Raw genomic sequence first — 21,810 nt, 5'->3', positions numbered from 1 at the left:
TCTGTATCTATGTGGCAGAGCTACTAAAGAATAGTGTGCTACTGTGCATCTCTTCCCATCTCTACATTCGGTGACATCACATTGGTAACCTGAGTATTTACCATCCAGAGATCAACAAATGCTACAAAGCTGGTCTCCTCTATCCCTTACTACGTGACGGCTGATTAAAAAATACTTATCAGCACAATGATTGCAAGAAATTGGGTTCCACCACTAGGTATATAGCCAAGAGAATTGAAAACATATGTCCACACACACACAAAATTTGTAATAAATGTTTATAGCAGCATTATGCATAAAAGCTAAAAAGTGGACACAACCCAAGTGCCCATCGACTAATAGATGCATAAATAAATGTGGTACATACAATGGAATACTATTCAGGCATAAAAAAAGAATGAAGTACTCAGCTCCAACATGGATAAACCTTGAAAACATTCTGTTAAGCGAAAAAAGCCAGAGAGACACAAAAAGACTGTATGTTGTATGATTGCATTTATATGAAATCTCCAGAATAAGCAAATCCATTGAGACAGAAAGTAGGTTAGTAGTTGCCAGGGGCTGAGAATAGGGGGGAATGGAGAATGACTGGTAATTGGTATTAGATTTCTTTGGGGATGATAAAAATATCCTAAAATTAGTCATGATGGTTACATAATTTTATGAATCTACTAAAAATGATTGAATTGTATACTTTAAATGAGTGAATTTTATTGTATGCAAATTATATTTTCGTAAAAAGAAAGGACTAAAGAAAGGTGGGCAAAGAAATTGGTATACAGGTTTGCAAATCTAAATAAATAACTAGCTGTTAAAACATCTAATGGAGAGGTTAGTGGTTAAAAGTAAGTTGGAATTAAAATACTAAAAACCAAATTACTTGGAAGATAGAAGGGGGTGGAGAGCAGAATTAAAGAATTCTAAAGCTTCTGAAATCTTCACAATGAGCTAGAGATAGTGATTAACTTAATGATGTTGTCAAGTATGCACTTTAGTAATGTAAGAACGCCCACTGAAAGAACAGAATTAGAAAGTATTACTGCCAAACCACTAGTGAGAATATAAACAACCAAATCAAAAGACAGCAAGATAAGAGAATAAAGAAAAGAAAACACAAGGCAAATAGACAAAACAAAACAAGGGGGAAAACAGCCCTAATATATCATCATAATAAGAAATATAAACGTGCCTACCAAAAGACAAAGATTGGATTTTTAAAAATCCAGCTGTATATCGATTATAAGAATAAATTCATAAGATAATGACACAGAAATTATAAAAGAATGGGGAAATATATACTAGGCAAATTCTAAGTAAAATAATGCAATAACAACAGATTGAAAGGCAAAAAGTATTACTAGGGATAGTCATATACTTTAATGATAAAAGGGACAGTTCATTAGGAAGATATGATGACCCAGAAAATCTATATTCAAACTATAAACATTGCCTCCAAATATGTAAGACAGAATTACAAGGAGAAATAGACAAATTATAGAACAAATCTCCTACACATTGGGAGATTTTAACACATCTCTCTCAGTAGCTGATAGAGTATGCTTACAAAATATTTGTAAGGCTACAGAAGACTTGAACAACACAACAATCAAGCTTTTTGCTTTCCATCTTTCTATACTTATGAAAGTTTCTCCTCCCTGTGTCTGTACACTGAGTCTGTTGCAAAGCTTTGTGGATTCTCATGGAAGGTGGGTTGGTTCCACGCCAAAACTTTTTCATCCTACAGCTAGTTCTTCGGCTCGTGCTTTAGTTGTCTCTCGCCTGAACCACTGTAATCGTCTGCTAATTGACCCTCCTATATTTATGGAGAATTGCTCAAACGACATGTGGTTCAGAAGTTTTGTTTTGATGCTGTAAATTTTTAGGTTATGCCAAACCAAAGGTACTGCAATATTTCAGTCACAGTGGAATTACTCTTACTGAACTGAACTCTGGTGTGAAGCTGTTGGCCACTTGGGAGGATAGTAAAGACAAAATCCTGGGAAATTCCCTCTGGCTGGTATACTTTACAGGCATATACAGCATTTTCTTATGAGGAATCTTATGTGGGAAATATTCTGACACCTCTACTTCTCTTGTATGACCAATTTGTACGTATTTTATGGACACTAAATCATGTAACTGATACTCCCACTTTGCTAGGGTCACTAGGAAACTCAGAAATAAATTTGCTGGCCATTTTTAACAAGTACATAGAATAATAATAGTTAATATTTATTGAATGCTTGCTGTGAACCAAGCACTGTTCCAAATGCTTTCCATGTATTAATCAATTTAATCCCCATCTGATTCCAATGAGATAGGTCCATTATGATTCCCACTTTAAGATGAGGAAATTGAGGCCCAGAAAGGTTATAACTGGACCAGAGTATACAGCTACTCTTAGTCTTACTATATGATAGTACCTCTTTAAATCTTATAATATGCATGCCTGTGTACTAATCATAGCCTTAGGGTTTATTAATTTCTTATGCTTATACTGTTGCTTCTGTAGTAATTGGAACTGGATTTACCTCTCCACTTGAAGAAGCTAAAAATTTGGATAAAATACATGAAATACAGTTTTTAAGACACTGGATATCAGGAAACTAAAGACAATGATCTATAAGAGAGAGAAAACAAGTGGGGTAAGCCCTATAATTGTCCCTGCTTACCTCCTGGAGAAGGTTTCTAGGTTTTGGTGCCAAGAGGGTAAACCGACAGCACTCAACAGTTTCCCTGAGTTGAGGAGATGGAGCTAGGAATCTGGAGAGGTGAAAGTGGCAAGAGTTCACAGGGAAGAATATCAAAGAGAATAGAGTTCTGGCTATCTGCTAAGAGTCCCCCTTAAGTCTTCAGCATGCCTGTACAGAAACTATTTGACGCCAGAGAAAGAACCATCTAAAAGGACTAGAAAGAACATTCTTGAAAATTGCACAGGTCTAGTTTCTATTCCCAACATTCAGAGTAGCAAGGCATATTTCACAAGGCGCCAGGTGAGGTCTGCCATAACAGTGGAGTTAAATTAGCCCTAGACTAATGTTGTTCTGGTCCCATTTAACATAGCTTAGAAGTAATAGCCAAAAGCTATTTTCGAAAAGCCAAAGGACACATATAGAAGGACCCATATGAGGAGAAAAATCAGTCAACTGAAACTAACCAAGGTAGATAGAATGGATAGATAAGGACATTAAAAGTTTATAGCTGTATTTCATGTGAACAAGAAGATAAAAACTGAGCTTATTAAGTAGAGACATGGAAACATAAAAGACACAAATTCCAGAAGCAGCAAACATACTCAGTGCTCGTATTTTGGTTTCTAAATACCATTTTCCAATAAAAAGGGTCCTTAGAGAAATGGTTGATTGCAGATGTGGGGCAGGAAAAACACAAGGTGATCCTGAAGCATGTTGTAGTACCAGGAAGTAAGAAAATGCTCCAAAAACAAAAAGATGGGAGCATGTCAAAGAGACACAGAAGCCAACCAGAAAGAGCATTCAATGACCAAATCTGGAATAGTTTGAGCAACAAAATAAATAACATAGTATTGAATTATAACCCAAAATATAAAATAAATATACACATGTCCAAACTGACGTTAAATAATTGAATAAGTAAGTAAATAACTCTTCCATACAGAAGAATTCCAAACAATATAGGTAGATATTCCTTTTCCAGGAGGTAAAACTTTAGCTCTTGAGTGTGGGCTAAACTTAATGACTCGCTTCCAAAGAATGGTATGGAAAGGGAAAAATAGCTTCATGATAGGGAAATCCAGCAAAACTACCTTAACCAAATGATTAAAGTTTACATCGCCAATGATGTCATTTGGCTATCATGTGCTAATTTGAAGTAATAAGAAGGACACTTCGCCTCTATGTTATTCCTTTCCAAAATCCATAACTCCAGTCAAATCATGAGAACATCAAACAAACCCAAAATTAAGGGGTATTCTATAAAATACATGACCAGCACTCCTCAAAACTTTCAAGATCATGAAAAACAAGAAAAAGACTGAGAAACTGTCATGGGTCAGAAGAGACTAAAGAGACATTAACAACTAAATGAAATATAATATCATTAATTAGTTCCTGGAACAGAAAAAAAGACATTAATGGAAAAATTGTTGAAATCTGAAAAAAAAATGTAGGGTTTGGTTAACAGTAATATACCAATGTTGGTATTTTAGTTTTTATGTGCCCCATAGTAATGTTAAGATAATAACTGAAACAGGATGAGGCACATATGGGAATGCTCTATACTATCTTTGCAAATCTAAAATAATTCCAAAAATAAAAAACCTATTTAAAAGATCCAAATCGAACTTATAGAGACGAGAACTACAATACTGGAGACAAAAAAAAAAAAATACACAAAATGGTATAAAAATAGATTAAGCATTTCAGAAGAAAGGATTAATGAATTTAGAGACAAAGCAATGGAAACTACAAAAGGCACAAACACAGAAAAAAAGACAGAAAAAGTGGACTTAGCATAATGACCTGTGAGACAACTTCAAGTGGCCTAATATACATGTAATTGGATCTTAAAGGAGGAGGGGGTCAAAAAGATACTTAAAGAAATAATGGCCATAAGTTTTCCAAATTTGATGAAAACTTTAGGGCCACAAATTCAAGGTCAATAAACTCCAAGCACAAGAAATATGAAGAAAACTACACTAGGGCATATTTTAATCAAATTGCTAAAGTCAATGATAAAGAAAAAGTCTTAAGAACACTGAGGATACAGCACACACTGAGGAACAAAGAAACAATTTTTCATCAGAAACAATGCAAGCCAGAGGGTAGTGGAGCAAATATTTAAGGTAAAGAAAGAAAAAAAATAAGGATTGTCAACTTATAATTTGAAAATATATTTCAAAAACAAATGTGACAATGGGGAAAGAAGCCTTTTCAACAAATGGTGTAGGGACAACTGACTATCCTGCAAAAGAATGAAGTAGGACACTTACTTCACACCATATACAAAAAGAAACTCAAAATGGATCGAAGACCTAAATATAATAGATAAAACCATAAAAATCTTGAAAGAAAACATAGGGATAAATCTTCATAACTTTGGATATGACAATGGTTTCTTAACACAAGCAACCAAAGAAAAAAATAGATATATTGGACTTCATCAAATTGTAAAACTTTTGGCCATCAAAGGACACTATAAAGAAAGTAAAAAGACAGTCCACAAAATGGCAGAAAATATTTGCAAATAATATATCTGATAAGGGTCTAGAATCCAGAATGTATAGAGATGTCTTACCACCTAACAACAAAAAGACAAACAATCCAAATAAAAAATGAGCAAAGGACTTAAAAAGGCATTTCTCTAAAGAACATACACATCTGGCCAAAAAAAAAAAAAACGCCACAAAAAAACAAACAGAAGATGCTCAACATCATTAGCTGTTAGGGAAATGCAGATCAAAACCACAATGACATACTACTTCACACTCACCAGGATGGATATAATTTAAAAAAAAATTTTTTTTTAAGGGAAAATACATGTGTTGGTGAGAACCTAGAGATGTTCACTTTATACACTGCTAGAGAGAATGTAAAATTGTGCAATGACTGTGAGAAAAAGTCCAGTGGTTCTCAATAAGTTAAACAGAATTACAATAGGACCCAGCAATTCAATATTCATAGGTAAATACTGAAGAGAATTGAAAACAGGTTTCAAACAAAACCTTGTACATATATGTTCATAGCAGCACTATTCACAATATTCAAAAGGTAGAAACCCAAATGTCCATCGATGGATTAATGGATAAATAAAATGTAGAAATCAATACAATATTGTATTCCTAAAAAGGAATTAAATCCTGATAATGTTTTAATATGGATGAATCTTGAAAATATGCTAAAGAAGCCAGACACAAAATGCCATATATTGCATAATTTCATTTATATGAAACTTCCATAGTAGGCAAACCTATAGAGACAGAAAGTTGATTAGTAGTGTCTAGGGACTGGGGGTAGAGTAAAAATAGGGAATGAATGCTCAACGGACACAAGGTTCCTTTTTCGAGAGGGGAAAATGTTCTGGAACAGGACAGTGGTGATGGCTGCACAACATTTTAAGTGTACTAAATGCCACTGAAATGTACACATTAAAATGGTTAAAATGGTGAATATTATGTGTTTTACCACAATAAAAAAATCAATTATCATAAGTCTATTTTTTTAAATTAAGTTTATTGGGGTAACATTGGTTAATACAATTATATCATTTTATAATTATATATATAATTATATAACATTATAATTTGACATCTGTATGTAAAAGTCTATATTTTCATTCATCTATCAAACATTTATTGAGCAGTTTCTGGCCAGCTTTATTCTGGATGCAGGGAATTACAGAGAATAAGCGTATATGCTCTTGGCTTTTGAGGAGTTCATGGGCTGGTAGGGGTGGAAAAACATTCTGCAAACAATTAGGTTCAGTTAAGTGTTATAGTTTCCTTGACATGAGATGTGCATAGTACACTAGGGTGACTGCTTTACTGAGGGGTGGGGACTAGAGAACAGCAATGGTAAAGCTGAGTCATGAGTGATAAGTAGGAAATTGCCAGGTGGATGGCAGCAGGGAGAGAGTCCATGCAGAGGGTATGAAATGCTAGTGTCAAAAAGCTTCCAGCTTTCCGCAAACTCCAAATGAAATAGCACATGTGCAGAAAAAAAAAAAAAGCACATGTGCAACACTGTAGAGAATGGATTTTAGGACAGTGAGGTGACAAGTAGGTGACCACCCACCTCTGTCTGGTAGTAGGTGACACTAAGAAATCTTAGGGGAATGGCATGGACCTGACTACATGTGAGGGTCAAAGAAAGTATGACTCCAAGATTGGGCCACTTGGTGGGTGGTGGATACCACCAGTTCCAGGTGGGCCCACAAGACATTCTGTTCTCAGGGGACATCAAACTAGAATTTACAACGCCACTACCCCCTCACCCCCTTTATGTATTCTACTTCTTACCTACACACATACACACATACACACACACATTTGCATTTGAAACTGACTTCCCCTTTTCTTAGGCTTCCTGTTTTCCTGTTTGCAATATGTTACTATGGAAATGTCATGGCATAGTAAAGTGGCATTTACAAGTGAAGTGTTAAGAATTTTTGGAACATCTAGAAACACAAGTCCAGGGTTTAGGAATATAAACCCTAATGACGTGATAGCATTCATGCCTTCAGATACTGTGTTATAAATATAAACACACCCGGAAATTTTAGACAGCATAGAGGAGATAGTTGAGAACTTTATTAGGATTTATGTGCCCAGATTTTTAAAATGTACATGAGAAATATTAAAAACACAAAACATAATATTACTTGGGAAGAACATCTGGAAAAAATGAATGACAAAATGCCAACATTTACTTATGAATACACACCTCTGGAAAGACCAGGGGACCCGGACATCCTGGTTGCCAGGGAAACTTGGAAAAACCTTTGTAGCACCTTCTATGCCATATGTCTCTAAAAATTTTATGTAAATCACTGTTGGTAAATCTTATTTACCAAATGTGATGGTGACCTCTATTTTAAAAATATCTTAAGAATGTATACTTAAGTAGAGGAAACTATTACCAATGGAGTAACGGAAAAAATTCACCGGACTGAGTGAAATTCAAAGCCCTTCATTATTATCCTGGCTCTGCCACCAACTACATGTGTGATTCAAGAAGTCACTCAACTTCCCTGGGCCAATTTCCTCATCTAATCTGGGTTGTAACTCTGAATTTTCACTTATTAGTTGCTTAAAGCAAGGTACAGTAGTACTGGCCCACAGCCCAATGTCCGGTTTCTTCTGGGAGGTAAAACTGCACACCACATCCTTGTGGACAGAGCTCAGGCCCTTTCACATTTGAAGAGCTTGGGTTGGAACAGCCAGCAGGCTGGTTACCAGTATTGTGTTTTGCATCTTCATTATCCACATTCTCATTACCCGAATCACCCTAAGTGTGATCAATCCAATTTTTTGTTTCAAATTTTTTATAAACACTTGTTCTTTGGAGTTGTCTTTGGGGAAAGCTTGACGGTCTGCGGTAGGACATTCTCGGTGGTCTTTCCACCTTTGGCCCTGTCGCTATCCTGCAAAGCTGGGATCGGCCTAAGGGTAAGGGCTGTACCCTCTGTGCCTAGTACAGGCCCAGGCCCAAAGAAGAAATTCAATAAATGACTGTTCACTGGGTGTTTCTGTGGAAGCTGAGGCAGAGAGATGGGTCTGGTGAAACACCTGAACCCCGGGGGTAGACTTTTAGCTGCTGCTTTAAATATTTCTGAACTTTCCAAATTTTCTACAATGAGTGGCAATATAAACATACCACAAGCATTAAACTCTCTTTTCCTGGCTTTTTGTCAATGCCCTGGTCTCTCATAAATAATGCAAACTTTGCCCAGTTCTCCAATGTTTGGAACAGGACACAGGGCCCACATCTTTTAAGATAAACAGTAATTACAGTCTCCTAGTCTGTTTTGCTTAAACAGCAATAACACTATGCATTTGTCTTTGTGGATCTAACACCTGCCATTTAGTTCTAGGCAAGGACCCCTGCCAACTGGCTTCAGAAAAGGCCATTTACCAACAGTGTTTAGGCGCCACCTTGATTAATCTGCCATACAGGAAGTACAAAACAGGATAAAAGAATTCTTTTGTTTCTTAAGCAAAAACAGGTTTAGGCTTTATTAACTGGCAAGAGATAGAAGGCAATGGGTCAGGCTTTTTGCCGATTACTACCATCTTGTAGACTAATTCAGGAGCTGTTAGGAAGACTAAAGAAGCAAAGGAAATTACTAATATGTATGAGGTGCCCAGTGAAAGACCTACTACACGCCAGGTCTTGCGCTGGGCACCTCATACACATTGTTTAATGTAAGTCTCGCATTTAATATCGCTACCTTACATACTATGTTTTTATTCATTTATCTTATATCTTGTCTGTCTCCCCACTTAAATGTCTGCTCATGAAGAGAAATATTTGTCTTGTGTATTGCTACATCCTCAGTGTCTAGAATAATGTCAGATACATATAAGCACTCAATAAATACTTGTTGAATGAACAAAACAAACTTTACGAGATAGGTGTTATTATTCTTTTATAGATGAGTAAACTATAGTGGTTCCAAGAGTGCACATGAATCGCCCGGTCAAATGGCTTGTTAAGAAGAAAAACTAAAACCCAAGTCACACTCTTTTGTTCTTTTTATAACCAAGACACTTAGACTTTGATCTTGAAGAACTCTCTCGCTTGACAAATCTATAATTTATATGCCTATAAAATCTGTATTTATCTTGTGTAATCATTTGAAAGTCTGAAATTTCACCGAGGAGATATATTTGGCATTTTAATGATAAACATTTCGCTAAAGTGACAATGAAGGACACATTTTCCCAACACAACAACAATTTCATTGATAGACAGGTATTATCTACATCATTTCTCATTTTAAAATCCCATGATTACTCTTCGGACATAAATTAAAAGCACAGTAATTCTGGACACCAACAAAATAACATTTGCAAAGCTTAGTTTTTTTCTGTAGGTTACAAAATTAAGACGACTAATGATATGCTTGTATTCTCAGTGTGGAATACCAAATATTCTGGTGTACATCCATGTTGCTTGAGTGTCCTAGTATGGGAGGAGGTAGACTTGGCACATCGAAAGCCATTATCATCCTTAAGAAATTGTAGGGAAGGCTCAAGGATCCTTTAATGAATCAGCTATAACAAAATCCATCTTGAGAATATTCACTTTGTATGAGGAAATGTAAGAACAAAATCCAAAGGAGGTTAATTTTACCCAGGAGAGTATTTCATATCTTTCTCTATTTGTCAGAATATACTTGATTCCTATAAGCTCCTTCACCTACCAAGGACTACATAACAGGTGCATGCCACTTGTGGTGTCTTCTCATACCACTTTGGTTTTCCGTAGGAATTTTGGTCATATCCCCTTCTCCTCTGGGGCAGGCTGTTCTTCCTTCTGTCCCACTCTCACTAATAACACAATATCATACAGCCTCTGTGTCAACTAAGCCAGTTAACTGTTCATGGACCAAACTAGTGGTTTGGCCTCACTCACTCTTTCATTGTCAACTTTTGGTGTTATTGTTTTATTCTGATAATAAAAGTAATAATATTTCGGGAATATTTTTTAAAAGGTAAGAAACAAGAAAATTAAAAAAAATACTCATACTCCAACCACCCATAGCATATCCTTACTAGTTATTTTAAAAACATTTTTGGATTTATATATACAATTTTGTACATCTCTTTTCACTTAACATTATAAGCATTTTGCCAAGCTGTATTAACTTTTCATAAACATTAATTATAATGACTGCATAATAGTCTATTGTATAGTCACACTGCAATTTATTTAACCAATTTTCTACTGTTGGACTTCTGGATTGTTAAGCATAAATTCCACTCACATTTTAGACTATTTCTTTAGGACAGATTCCCAGAAGTGGAAATTAAAGAATCAGAAGATATAAACATTTTTAAAGCTCCTGATAGATACTGCCAAATTGCTTTACAGAAAGCTGCTGCCAATTTACACTACCAACATGGCCAGCGTGTTTTTCTACCAACAGAGATCTGTCTAAAGGATAATAAAATTTAAGTGGAACATACAGAGCGCGCCTGTGGCAAAGGTCATACCTATTTCCAGGTATGCAATTAATAATGAGTTAGTGTGTGCTCGAGCAACAGAAGTTTTGCAAAAGTGGAGGAATATAATTAGATTTCAGACTGTCAGATCTAACGCCTGTATCCGTTTTGTACATTGCCATACCCCAGCACACAGGACAGTGCCTGGCACATACAGCTACTCAACAAAAATTTGTGGAAGTAACATAGAATCTTCTTTCAGATGTAGTTTTTCAGCAGCTGTAGGATTTAATCACTCCTAGGTTCAAGGGAAACATGACTGGCTGGATTAAACACTTGTGTAAAGGTCTGTACAATCCTGAGATTCTACTCAACTTTGGAAAATCAGTTTAAATGAAGGTGATACAATATGGCTTTCTTTAGGAGAAAAACAAGTAAACACACCTAAAAGGACATAGCTTGACACCAGTTGCGGGGGGAAAAAAAAACCCACCAAAAAACAAAAACAAAAATATAATTTTTCTACACATATGCAAAAAAACATAATTTGGTGAGTTTTGTCACCTCCATAGTAGTCACTTTTGTAGGTGATAAACTTATTAGAATGCTGCCCATCGTCAAGGCTATTTTGAAACCACCTTCAGTTCATTATTACTGGTTGCAACTTGGTACCATTTGCAATATTGCCAGAATTGTTTTTGAGATATTACAGACATATATAGGTAGTAGTTTGTGTACTATCATTTTTAGCCAAAAACAGCACAAAACTCATTTTGTGAACCAGAATAGGGTCAAGGTAAAATCGTCAATCATTCACCTCTAGTTCACTCTCCTGGCACCATAAAGATTCCCTTCAATATTCCACAATCTCTACATAGTAAATTGTCAGGCACTGCCCGATCAATTTGGCATTAACAATGTTATTGATGTAAAAGAATCAATCATCTGTCATTTTATATACACATTTGATATACACTAGGTTAGGGGTTGGCAAACTATGGGCCATGGGCCAAATGTGGCCTACTATGTTTTTCTACAGTGTACAAGTTAAGAAGTGTAAGAATAGTTTTCACATTTTTAAATGGTTGAAAAAATAAAAATAATGTTTTGTAATATGTGAACATTATATGAAATTCAAATTCCAACATCCACAAAAAATTTTTCTTAGGACACAGCCATGCCTGTTTCCATATTAGCTATGTCTGCTTTTGCAATAAAATGTTTAGTAGTTATAATAGACTGTATGGCCCACAAATCCTAAGACATTTCCCTTTCTGACCGCTTCACTAGACCCAAGTGGGTCCTTAGAGGTACTGAAGTTTCTCATTGCAGAATTTTTGTTTCTGAGTATCAATACTGGAAGAAGAGTGATGCAACTGGGACAATATTTGCAAGGATCAAATAAGGCAGAGGCTACAGAAGATAAATATGTGAGGGTTGCCTTGGATAGGATGTAAAAGCCTGGTAAAATCTGAGCGGTCTGATCCAACTACAAAATAGAACACAGGGTTATGTATACAATTCCAAAAGCAAAAGCTCTTACTAATTGAGCCACATGGGATACTGGTGAGATGCAATCTCAAGGAGCCTAGTGAAACTTGCTGGCAATGATGTCTGCAAATAGCAGGCTGGTTGAACAGTGTCACTGCGATACAGTGACAGTCCCCCAATAGTACCCCACTTCTTTTCTAGATATCCTCAAATCATTTAGCATCCAGATTTATCTGGAAATCTCCAATGAATGGCAAGTATGAATTCTAAGAAATGGATCTGAAAGGAAGGCTATAGAAAGCAGGCCCCAGGTACACATTCTTCCCAAACAATGACATTTCAATAGGATTCAGAACCAGGGACAGAATTTAGAAGACTGCAAAAGTATCTACAGGCTTTTCGAAATCAAAGATTGTTGGACATTTTATTCTTTCTGTTTCTGATCATTACCAGTGGGACAGGTGGAGTAAAGTAGGGTGCGGTAATGGGAAAATTGGATAAAATCAACAATAGGATGATCTGCCCTGGAAGGTATCTATTCCTTCTGGACTGAAAGTTGTGGCATATAGCATTCCACTAGATGGAATGGGCAGGGAGATCAGCCTGAAAGCTAAAGAAATTCATGAACTGATTAAACTCGAGAATTATGGTCAAGGCCTGCAGATGGCCAACTTTCCTTACATCCTACAGAGAGCCAGGCTTCATTTCCTACAGTTACATAGAGCTTCTCCTGCCAGAGAAAATACAGTTGCTGAGAGAATGGATTTGGATGTTACATCTCTGAAAAACTTTCATGAGTTTTGAGTATCAGAATTAACAAAATTGCCTCACTGAGAAACTGGTAACACTGTTTGCCACTGGGGAGTACAAGCCCTGGTGGCTACCGGTGGAAAGGAGCTTTCCCCCCATCCCCTTCTTTGTATGCCCCTTAGCAAAAACAAGAAAGGAGTTTTTCCCCCCATTATCAAAAACAAGAACACATTCCCCCATGTTGCCCACCCCACTTCCTGAGGGCAGGAAGGCAACCTGGGGCCAAGGATAGAATAGACAATTTCCTTACTCAAGACTATAGGACTAAAGTAGGAGCTGGAAGAGGGATCCAAAAATCAGAAGCGAGTATAAGCTGAGTGAAAAACCATGACCAAAAGGGCAATTCGAGATCAGTACACCAAAAGTGACCAAAAGCAGCTACTGGAGGGAGGTGAGGTCCAGAACCAGAAAACAAAAGCACCAGGGAAACAGAGGAACAAGAGCAAACTGGTGGAGAATAAACTGAGAAGTGTCTGAGAAAAGCCAAGGACAACAGCCTGTGGCAAGATGATGAGTGGATCCCTGAGATTATATGATCAAGAACTCAAGAGCCCTGGGTGGCAAGGTGCAGGCCAGAGCAAAATTCATGTTAGCAATAAAACAGATTTGGTGGGTAGGCACAAAAGGAGTACTGTTATACAAGAACTCTCCATCTGGGGATACTCCTAAATCATGCTCTAGTCTGAGGTTTAGTGATTCTGAGCAGCCATGTGTGAATGGTTTGCTCTGAATGAGTGTAATGGCAGTATTCTCACTTCCCCAATATCTAAAGCACGTTAGGTTTATCATCTAATTGAACATTTTCTGGGAAATCTTGCAAACGGGCAATGGGTTCAGGTGATAGTTTGACCTGATTTCTACTTGGGACGTAATCTAAGGTAATAAAATAAGTCCTTTTCATTTTAGCTACTTGGAACAATTTGAATTTATACTCTTGATTACCTGCTTCTGGTTGCTGTGTTCAGACCCTGTCTGGGCCAACACTGTTCCTGGTACCCTACAGTCCAGCATGGTCTTGGTCCAGCTTTGGAATGAACACTACAGCCCTGTACACAGGACAGGAAGAAATCAAGAAATAAGTTCTCTCAGGATCCCTGTGTTATAATAGGTTGGGGATAATGCCTGTAGGTACTGTTGTGGGATCCTGGCCTGGGCCCAGGAGCACACAATTCTGCAACAATTACCACTGGGCTTGAGTAAGGATTAATATGAAGTTGTCACAAAAGTGCAAGAGCCAGCCGTGGTGGCTTTGTTCCAGAGTGCAGTGGGAAGTGCTTGCAGGGAACCCAGGATCTCATCGAATGTAGGAAGATGTAATGGTCCTGAAATGGAATGTCTAGAAATTGCTAAGTAGGTGAAGTCTATAAGCTGTTGCTTAGAGTTTTCTTGCACAATATCTTTTATTTGTGGGACAAGGTCTAGGTTTCATGGTGCCTCCAAACAGATAGGTATTAGTGAAGAACTTGTAATTTTTTGAAGGTGATACGAGAAAAACAGAACTAAAAATAATTATTGAATAAATAAGTGTTGGGCCTCTACTATCAATTGACATTGTTCACCAACTTATTAAATAATAGGAGCTGTAAAGTGTAAAAATCCTTGACTAAAACAGAGATTGGCCAACCCTGTGAAATGCTGTTACTAACCATCCCCCTGCCTGCACCTCTACCAGGCGTTCTGAGATGTTTCCAGTCTATGTGGTATTACTTGGAATCCACTTGGGAAAAGTTCCATTCCATAAATCCTGACAGAGAAGCAGAAAGAGATAAAGGAGTCTGAACTTGTAGAGACTGCTTTTGGGGAGATAGGGTATGGGAAATTTAGATAATCAAACAAGTGGGTATTATAAACTTATCCAGACTTAGGGGAAGCAATTTATAAACAACTGGCATGGAGCTGGGGGCAGAGGAGAGGAAACAAATTATCTCAAATTGTTCATCTTCTACACCACCATTATCTTTCTCTTTAGACTTTGCTATTTCAGCCAAAAGTGCCACTATTTTTCTACTAATGCAGGTTCAAAGCCTCAGCTGTTCCACCTGCCTGTGAAACTTTCCCTAATTTTCTACCCCTTGTCCCATCTTTCCTTATGGATCCAGTTCAAGAACCACTTCATCCATGAAGTCCACTCAGCCTTGGTGATCCTGTTTCATAACTTCACATTGTCAATGCCCGTCGGTGTTCTAAAAACTGCAAGTGCTCAAAAAACACTTAACAATGTTGATACTAGTTATTAAAAATAGGCTGCTGTGTGGGAATCAACATATAGGCAGTAGGTTCCCTTAATGTAGACTCTAGAGTGTCACCTGATCTTCCTCCCTACACATCACAGCCTAGGCCTGAGTCCCCTAGTTTATATTTTCTAGAACCAGATCCTCCTCTTCCAGCAGAGGGGATATCCGAATGACTGGGGGGTCCAAAGCACAGGACTAGACTGAAACAAACTCAGCTCTTTCATGAGAGGTAGGTCTGTAAGCTCAGTATGGGTAACCAACCCAAGTTCTGAGGGGCTCGCACTGAGTCATTTGGGCTAGATTGGCCCTTAGCATTGCTTACTACGTCAGCATGTCACTTCCTTCTGCACTGTACCTCAGGCCCAGACTGTGAAGCAGGCTGGAACTGGAGGCCTTCTCTTGGGGTCTTCCCAGAAAAGTATGACTCCCTGGGCAAAGAGATATAGACTCCAGGAGATCCTGTTACCACCTATCACTGGTATGGTCCCGAGGCAGAATGTTGAGAACAAAGGAACAGGGCAGCCACAACAACCTAAGATCTGGGCAGTGAGGAGATCCAAACTTGTTAAGCAAAAGAAATCAAGGACAAGCAAGAAAGAGAAGCCAACAGCCAAAAGTTCTTCAAAGTTGTGAAGAACAACAAAGAAGATAGCCCAACAATCCAGCAGAGTAACTAGAAGAGTCATGACATGTAGGGAGGGGTGGTAGAGAAGACTGAAAATAGACAAGGAGCAAATGAAGGTGCCTAACAGTGAAGCAGCTTTCTAGCTCGGGTTCAGCTACCCCACAGTCCTTTCACCACGGTGTGAACCAATCCTGAGCTGTCCTTGTGGGAAGGCTAGTTGACGATGACGCCTGCAGAAGGTGGCTGGCAGGATAGTGGATTCTGGGATGGGATACAGGCGGAGGCATTTCTCCACCAGCTTCACATTGGAGACGACTCCATGTTTCAGAGCCCGTTACCTTTTTCTTCACACACAAGCTATTTTTCCTAGTTTCTTTTGAAAGGTCAGAATGAAAGTCAAGTTTTCCAGATTTGGGGTCATTTTTCAAAATACTAGATATAACTTTTGCAGAAACTTTCCTCATGTTCAAGTTCTCTTTCAGAATGAGTCTAACAGTTTCTTTATCTAAATTTAACTCTTCAGCCATCATCCTCACTGTTAACTGCCTGTTTGAACAAACTAAGTCCTTGACTTTCTGGATATTTTCATCTGTCCGGTGGGTAACTGGTCGACCACTTCGGGCATCATCTCGAACATCTTCCCGCCCTTCTTTAAACCTTTTATGCCAATCGAAAACTCTGGCCCTCGACATGACTTCATCCCCATAAGCTTCTTTTAAAAGATGGTGGGTCTCACTTGCAGACTTGTTCAATTTCACACAAAACTTGATACTAATCCTTTGTTCTAGATAGCGGTCACTCATTCTGGCACTTAACACAGGAACGTTACAGGCCACGATCGTAAGGGAGAAGACAGACGGACCAACCTCTATAGGGTTGCGGGTGGAATCATGTCGCTATTCTTGCTCCTCTGGAAGCCTCACCAGGAAAGAGTTAATTGCTTCTTTGAGTTTTCGCCCCTCGGCTTCCCATTGAGGCTGGGGAGGCTCGTCCTGAGGAGCTAATGGGGTCAAAGAGTAGGTGCAAAGCTGGGGGGAAAAAAAAAGAAATCTACAACACACGTCTGCGTCCAACTCCTGAACGCAAATGTGCTGGGAGTGTACAAATCAGTCATCAAGGTCGTCCCGATTCCGCGGCCTTTAAACAGTCTATGGCGATTTCTGCAACAGAGGCCTAAGTGGTGGCATCTTAAGCAAGTAAAGAGAGGTGCACCAGTGATGTAACATGCAAGCACACCCCAGATTTGCAGAAACCCGCGTACGCCAAACCTACCGGAAAGGCCCGGTGCCCGCCGGCTCTAGAGTCCCGGGAGACACGCCCGCATGCGCAATTTCCTCCCCCCGCGAGTTAGGCCTGCGCAGGCGCACTGCGACAGCCCAGGCCAGGCCCCGCCTCCACCTCGCCACACCCGGGCAAGCGCCCTTCCTTGCGCGTGCCCGCATGCGGAGAAGTCGGCGGAAAGGAAGGGGCGGGGGAGAAAGGCTAAGGGAAGAGAGGGCACCCCCGGGCGTCAGGGTGCATTGTGGGAAGGAGGCGGCAGCGTCCCGGGCGGGCGGGAGGTGCACCAGCGGCGGCGGCGGCGGTAAATCCTCCCGGCCGCTCACAGCACTGTGGAGCCGCGTCCCCAGCTCGGCCTCGGACCGCGGCGCCCCTCCTGCCCCTCGCGGCTTCTCGCCCGCCCGCCCCTCCCCCCGGCGCGCCGGCCCTGCCGAGCCGGCCGGCCGGCCTGGCTCCCCTCCCCGGCCCCGACGGGCGGGCGGGCTGCCCTGAGGAGGCGGGGAGGGGACCGCTGGGCCGGCCGGCGGGCGGACGACGATGCCGAACTTTTGCGCGGCCCCCAATTGCACGCGGAAAAGCACGCAGTCGGATCTGGCCTTCTTCAGGTTCCCGCGGGATCCGGCCAGGTAAGCGGCGGGCGCAGAGCTGGCAGCCCAGGCCCACCTCCGCGGTGCGCCCTGTCTACCGCCGACCCCGGGCAGGCTCCGGGCTGAGAGTGGCGTGTGTGGGCACAGTCGTCGATCCCAGCCTTAGACCCAGGAGGAGAACGGGCCGCGAGCAGTGGGCGGGCGGGCACCCGGGGACTTCGGAGCACGTGCGCGCTTGAGGGTTCGGCGCCTAGGGCGCAACACCCGAAATAAGAGGCAACTGGGGCAGTGCGCAGGAGGGATAAAGTGGGTTCTCGCCCTGGTTAGTTTGCTGTGTGACTTCGGGTAAGTCGCTTTCTTCTCTGGGCTTTAGTTTCCTCAGATGTCAAAAGAGGGACTTGGATACCACCACCCCCGGACAGTTTCTTTTTTGGAGTCCGGCTACCTTCTTTGATCTCAAGTCAAGTCACAAATATTTCCTCCTTCGGCCTTGTTAATGGTTCATATTCCATCTCTCACCGTTACTCATTATCTTACTTTGTTATTGTGGAGATAACGGGATGTGGAGAGGAGAGTACATGTGAGGGCAAGAGAATTGGTATAGAAACCTCTTCCTTGAGGTAACCTATAGACCTTGACATGTATTTATACAGTAATAGCGCAGGGACTGTGTTTGAAAGGCTGAGGATTTTCCCTTGGCCTCTCGTTGATTTCATTCATGTCAGATCAACACTAATTATGTGTATTAGGTGCTGGAAATTCAAAGGTGAATGAGGCAGTGTTGCTGCCTGCAGAAAGCTCACAGTCTATTAAAGAGGCAGATGTAAATGAGCGATTATAACATGCTACTTAATAGATCCACAGATATTTATTGCAGGCCTACTATGTGCTAGGTAGGCATTATTTTGAGCACCGGGAGTGTACAGATGAACAATCGAGTCCCTGCTTTCATGTAGTTTACATTTTAGTGGGAGAAAATAGACAAGTAAATATACAGTGTGTCAGATGGTGCTAAATACTATATAGAAGAAGCACATGTTGTGGGGGTAGGAAAATAGTGGCTGGGAGACACAATTGTTATTTTAAACACATAATCAGAGAAGGCCTCACTAAGGTGAATTTGCACAAAGACCAAAGGTAGGTGAGGAGGCCAGACTTCGAGATAGCTAGGGGAAGAGCATTCCAGTCTTTAGAAACAGTAAATGTAAAGGCTTGTTAGAGGTACAGCCAGAGGTCTGTGGACCGCTAGAGCTGGTTTAAGAAAGGAGAGAGAGAGAAAAGATTAGACTGGAAAAGCATGTGTGTAGGGGGTGGGTTAGGGGTAGATTGTATAGGACATTGTAGGCCATGAAAAGCACTTTGGGCATTTATTCTAAATGAGATAGGAAGTCATTTAAGGATTTAGAGCAGAGAGACATACTTGAAATAGAACTGCTGGCCTCTTGTTAAATAGATTGTAGGGAAGTAAAGGTAAGAGCAGGAAGACCAGTTAAAGGCAATTGTAATAATTCAGGAAATAGAAGAGGAGGAGATAAGTTTTAATGGTTTAGATGGAGGTTGTAAGAGAAAAAGAGAAGTCAAGAATGACTCTAAACGATTTTTAATCTGAACTTTTACTTAGCTGTGGAAGACTGGGAGGAGCAGATTTGCTGGAGGAATATTAAAGATTTAGTTTGAGACACCTGATAGACGTTCAAGAATAGATAGATGCTTTCATACGCTATCCAGAAATGAGTGCAAAATGGCCCATATTTAGAACAGTGACCTAAATATTTATGAGGTAAAACCATTAAAGATATACAAGTCTGGCATTTAGAGAATTCCAGACTGGAAATTGTAAATACGGATGTTCTCAGTTTATAGAAGGTATTTAAAGCCATGGTACCAGGTAAATAAGGGAGAGTTAGTCTGCGGAGTGAGCACTGGGACATTCCTGGTATTTAAAATTCAGGGAGATAAGGGAGGAACTAACTCAGGAGAGTGAGAAATAGCTCTTGAGTTCTATAGGAGCAGAGAAGGGGAGCATCTTAATCTGACTGGATCTTACCTCAGTAAGCATTATCTTCATTTTACACATAATTTAGCCCAAGGCCATTCTTGGGAGTATATTTCCTTGCCTAATGAGGGCACCATTAGTCAGTTCTGGACCACACATTTGTGTCCATATGTAGTGAATGCTGTTTTTATTACACTCTTTAGTGGAAGGTCTGACCTGTAGGGCTTAAAGTCTCAGGTTTGGAAGTTTTTAGATCTAGTGCAATGTCCCTTGAAATGCTGGAGTTCTCTCAATAGTAGTGGCCTTTTAACTTTTTTTTTGGTCACTGTTCCCTATGAGACTCTAACATAAGAACTCTTACTTGAGAAGAGACAGATACAATTTCACATTCCACTCTCAAGGTATTTATGAACCCTTTAGGGACCTCTTGCATTCTTGACAGGTAGGGCTTTGCTAAAAAATTTCCAGTGATGATGATTCTCTGCTTTGTGGGAGGACACTTGAGGATTCTGGACAGCTTTGGCTGTTATTTCTTCCTTGTTTTGGGTGGAAATATGCCTCTCTCTAATTTATGCCTTGGAGGTCCTAATTTTGCCCCCATGGTCACACTGAGCAAATCTGCACTCTTTTCTATGTAAAAGCGCTTTGACTCTTTTAAGACCAAATTGTGAACTTTTCTTAACTTTTTAAAACATCTTATTGAGATATAATTTACATACCATACAGTTCACCAATTTAAAGTATATAATTCAGTGATTTTCAGCGTATTACATTATTATTATTTTTAATTTTGGTAAAATATATGTAACATAAATTAGCCATTTTTATCATCTTTAAATGTATAAATTAGCGGCATTAATTACATTCACATTGTTATGCAGCCATCATCACTATGTATTTCCAAAGCTTTTTCATTACCCTAAGCAAAAACTCTGTAACCATTAAGCAGTAACTCTTCCCATGAATTTGTTCTAGGTATTTCATATAAACGGAATGTCCTTTTATATCTGGCTTATTTTGTGTAACATAATGTCTTCAAGGTCTTAACTTTTTATCCAAACCAAATCTTATACTATAGGATTTCAAATTCTACTGTGTTTGACAGTTTTTTTCCCCACCACGCCTAGAGTTAATTATAAAAAAGTAGTTTCCAGAGGTGTTTATTGAATTAATAACAGTATTGTAAGGGCTATTAGTTAGAACTAGCTTTTTCTGAAAATGGGTTGTAGGGAAGGCTGACAGAAGGTCACATTGCTAACTTATCTTTTCAAAAGTTAACTAACATTTTTTACTAACAATAAAGATAAATACATTTAATGCTATTAAATAGTACATTTTCCATGTACATTGTTAGAAACAGCTACTTAGGAGTAATTTACAATTCAAGAGTATAATTGATAAAGGGCACTGTAGAATTTCATACCATAATAGCGCTTCTTGCCTTTGAAAAAGTGGCACTATAATATGCTCTTCCTTTCTTCCTCTCTCTTTTCTTCCTTACTTCCTTCCTTTTAATATAAAATAATAGAATAAACTCACCTTAGGGCTGTGGTAGGGAGGCCATAGATTACCTAAAATTAAAGTAAAAAAACCCCAAAACTGTTTAAACTTGGATTGCTCCAGAGTGGCTTGACTGTTGCCAAAGCTTGGCAGGAAACCTGGGGGCAGTTTACAGTGGCTCATCCCCAGACCAGGTGAGAAAGTACAAGTTGACCTAATAAATTGCTCCTATTAGAGTGAGTTGAGCATTTGAATCCTCTTCCTCAAGCAGTTAGTACGTGGTGAGGTCCTCCAAGATCTTTTTAGTAATTTAATCAAAAGTAATTGAAATTTGATTTATTCCACTTTGTAAAATGTAAAGCAGTAGTTTTCCAGGCACTCATGAGGTCTGCAAGACCCTTTCAAAGAATCCACAAGGTAAAAACTTTTTATAATGGCACTCTGACATTATTTGCCTTTTTCATGCTCATTCTCTCAGGAGGATACAGTGGAGTTTTTCAGGGGCTACATAACGTAAAATAACATCATTGCTCTGGTAAGTTGTGTATTGTATTTTCTAAAATTTTATAAGTATTATTCAGATGCAGGTGTGTTTAGTAGACGTTTTCTCAGTAATAAATGAAATAAGCCTGCTACTTAGAGGAAAA

The 21,810-nt window shown here is 39.4% G+C and overlaps 2 protein-coding genes across 13 annotated transcripts in view; one reads left to right on the top strand and one right to left on the bottom strand.

The window, feature by feature from the left end:
- Nucleotides 1–17,362, bottom strand: part of GVQW3 (GVQW motif containing 3) — a 50,980-nt gene extending 33,618 nt beyond the window's left edge. For 7 of the 10 annotated variants that reach the window (XR_005649688.1, XR_005649690.1, XR_005649694.1 and 4 more), the window contains exon 1: nucleotides 16,669–17,154. Coding sequence is in view for 2 of the 10 variants with exons in the window: in XM_039848109.1 (XP_039704043.1) it covers nucleotides 15,973–16,605 (633 nt within the window). In the remaining 8 variants the exon portion in view is untranslated. Of the gene's footprint in view, nucleotides 1–7,270 lie in introns of those variants that run through there. The other 3 variants (XR_005649687.1, XM_039848110.1, XM_039848109.1) reach the window with 2 other exon arrangements.
- The window catches only part of THAP12 (THAP domain containing 12), a 22,114-nt gene continuing 17,659 nt past the window's right edge, over nucleotides 17,356–21,810 (top strand). For 2 of the 3 annotated variants that reach the window (XM_039848107.1, XM_039848106.1), the window contains exon 1: nucleotides 17,356–17,706. In XM_039848107.1, coding sequence (XP_039704041.1) covers nucleotides 17,618–17,706 — 89 coding nt within the window. In that variant the 5' untranslated portion in view covers nucleotides 17,356–17,617. Of the gene's footprint in view, nucleotides 17,707–21,641; nucleotides 21,699–21,810 lie in introns of all 3 variants that reach the window. The other variant, XM_039848108.1, reaches the window with a different exon arrangement.

The sequence above is a fragment of the Pteropus medius genome, unplaced genomic scaffold, assembly GCF_902729225.1.
Source record: "Pteropus medius unplaced genomic scaffold, Ma_sr-lr_union100, whole genome shotgun sequence".
Classification (NCBI taxonomy): Eukaryota; Metazoa; Chordata; class Mammalia; order Chiroptera; family Pteropodidae; genus Pteropus; species Pteropus medius.
Note: the sequence above shows the minus strand (reverse complement) of the source record. Positions and strands in the feature narration are given on the sequence as shown.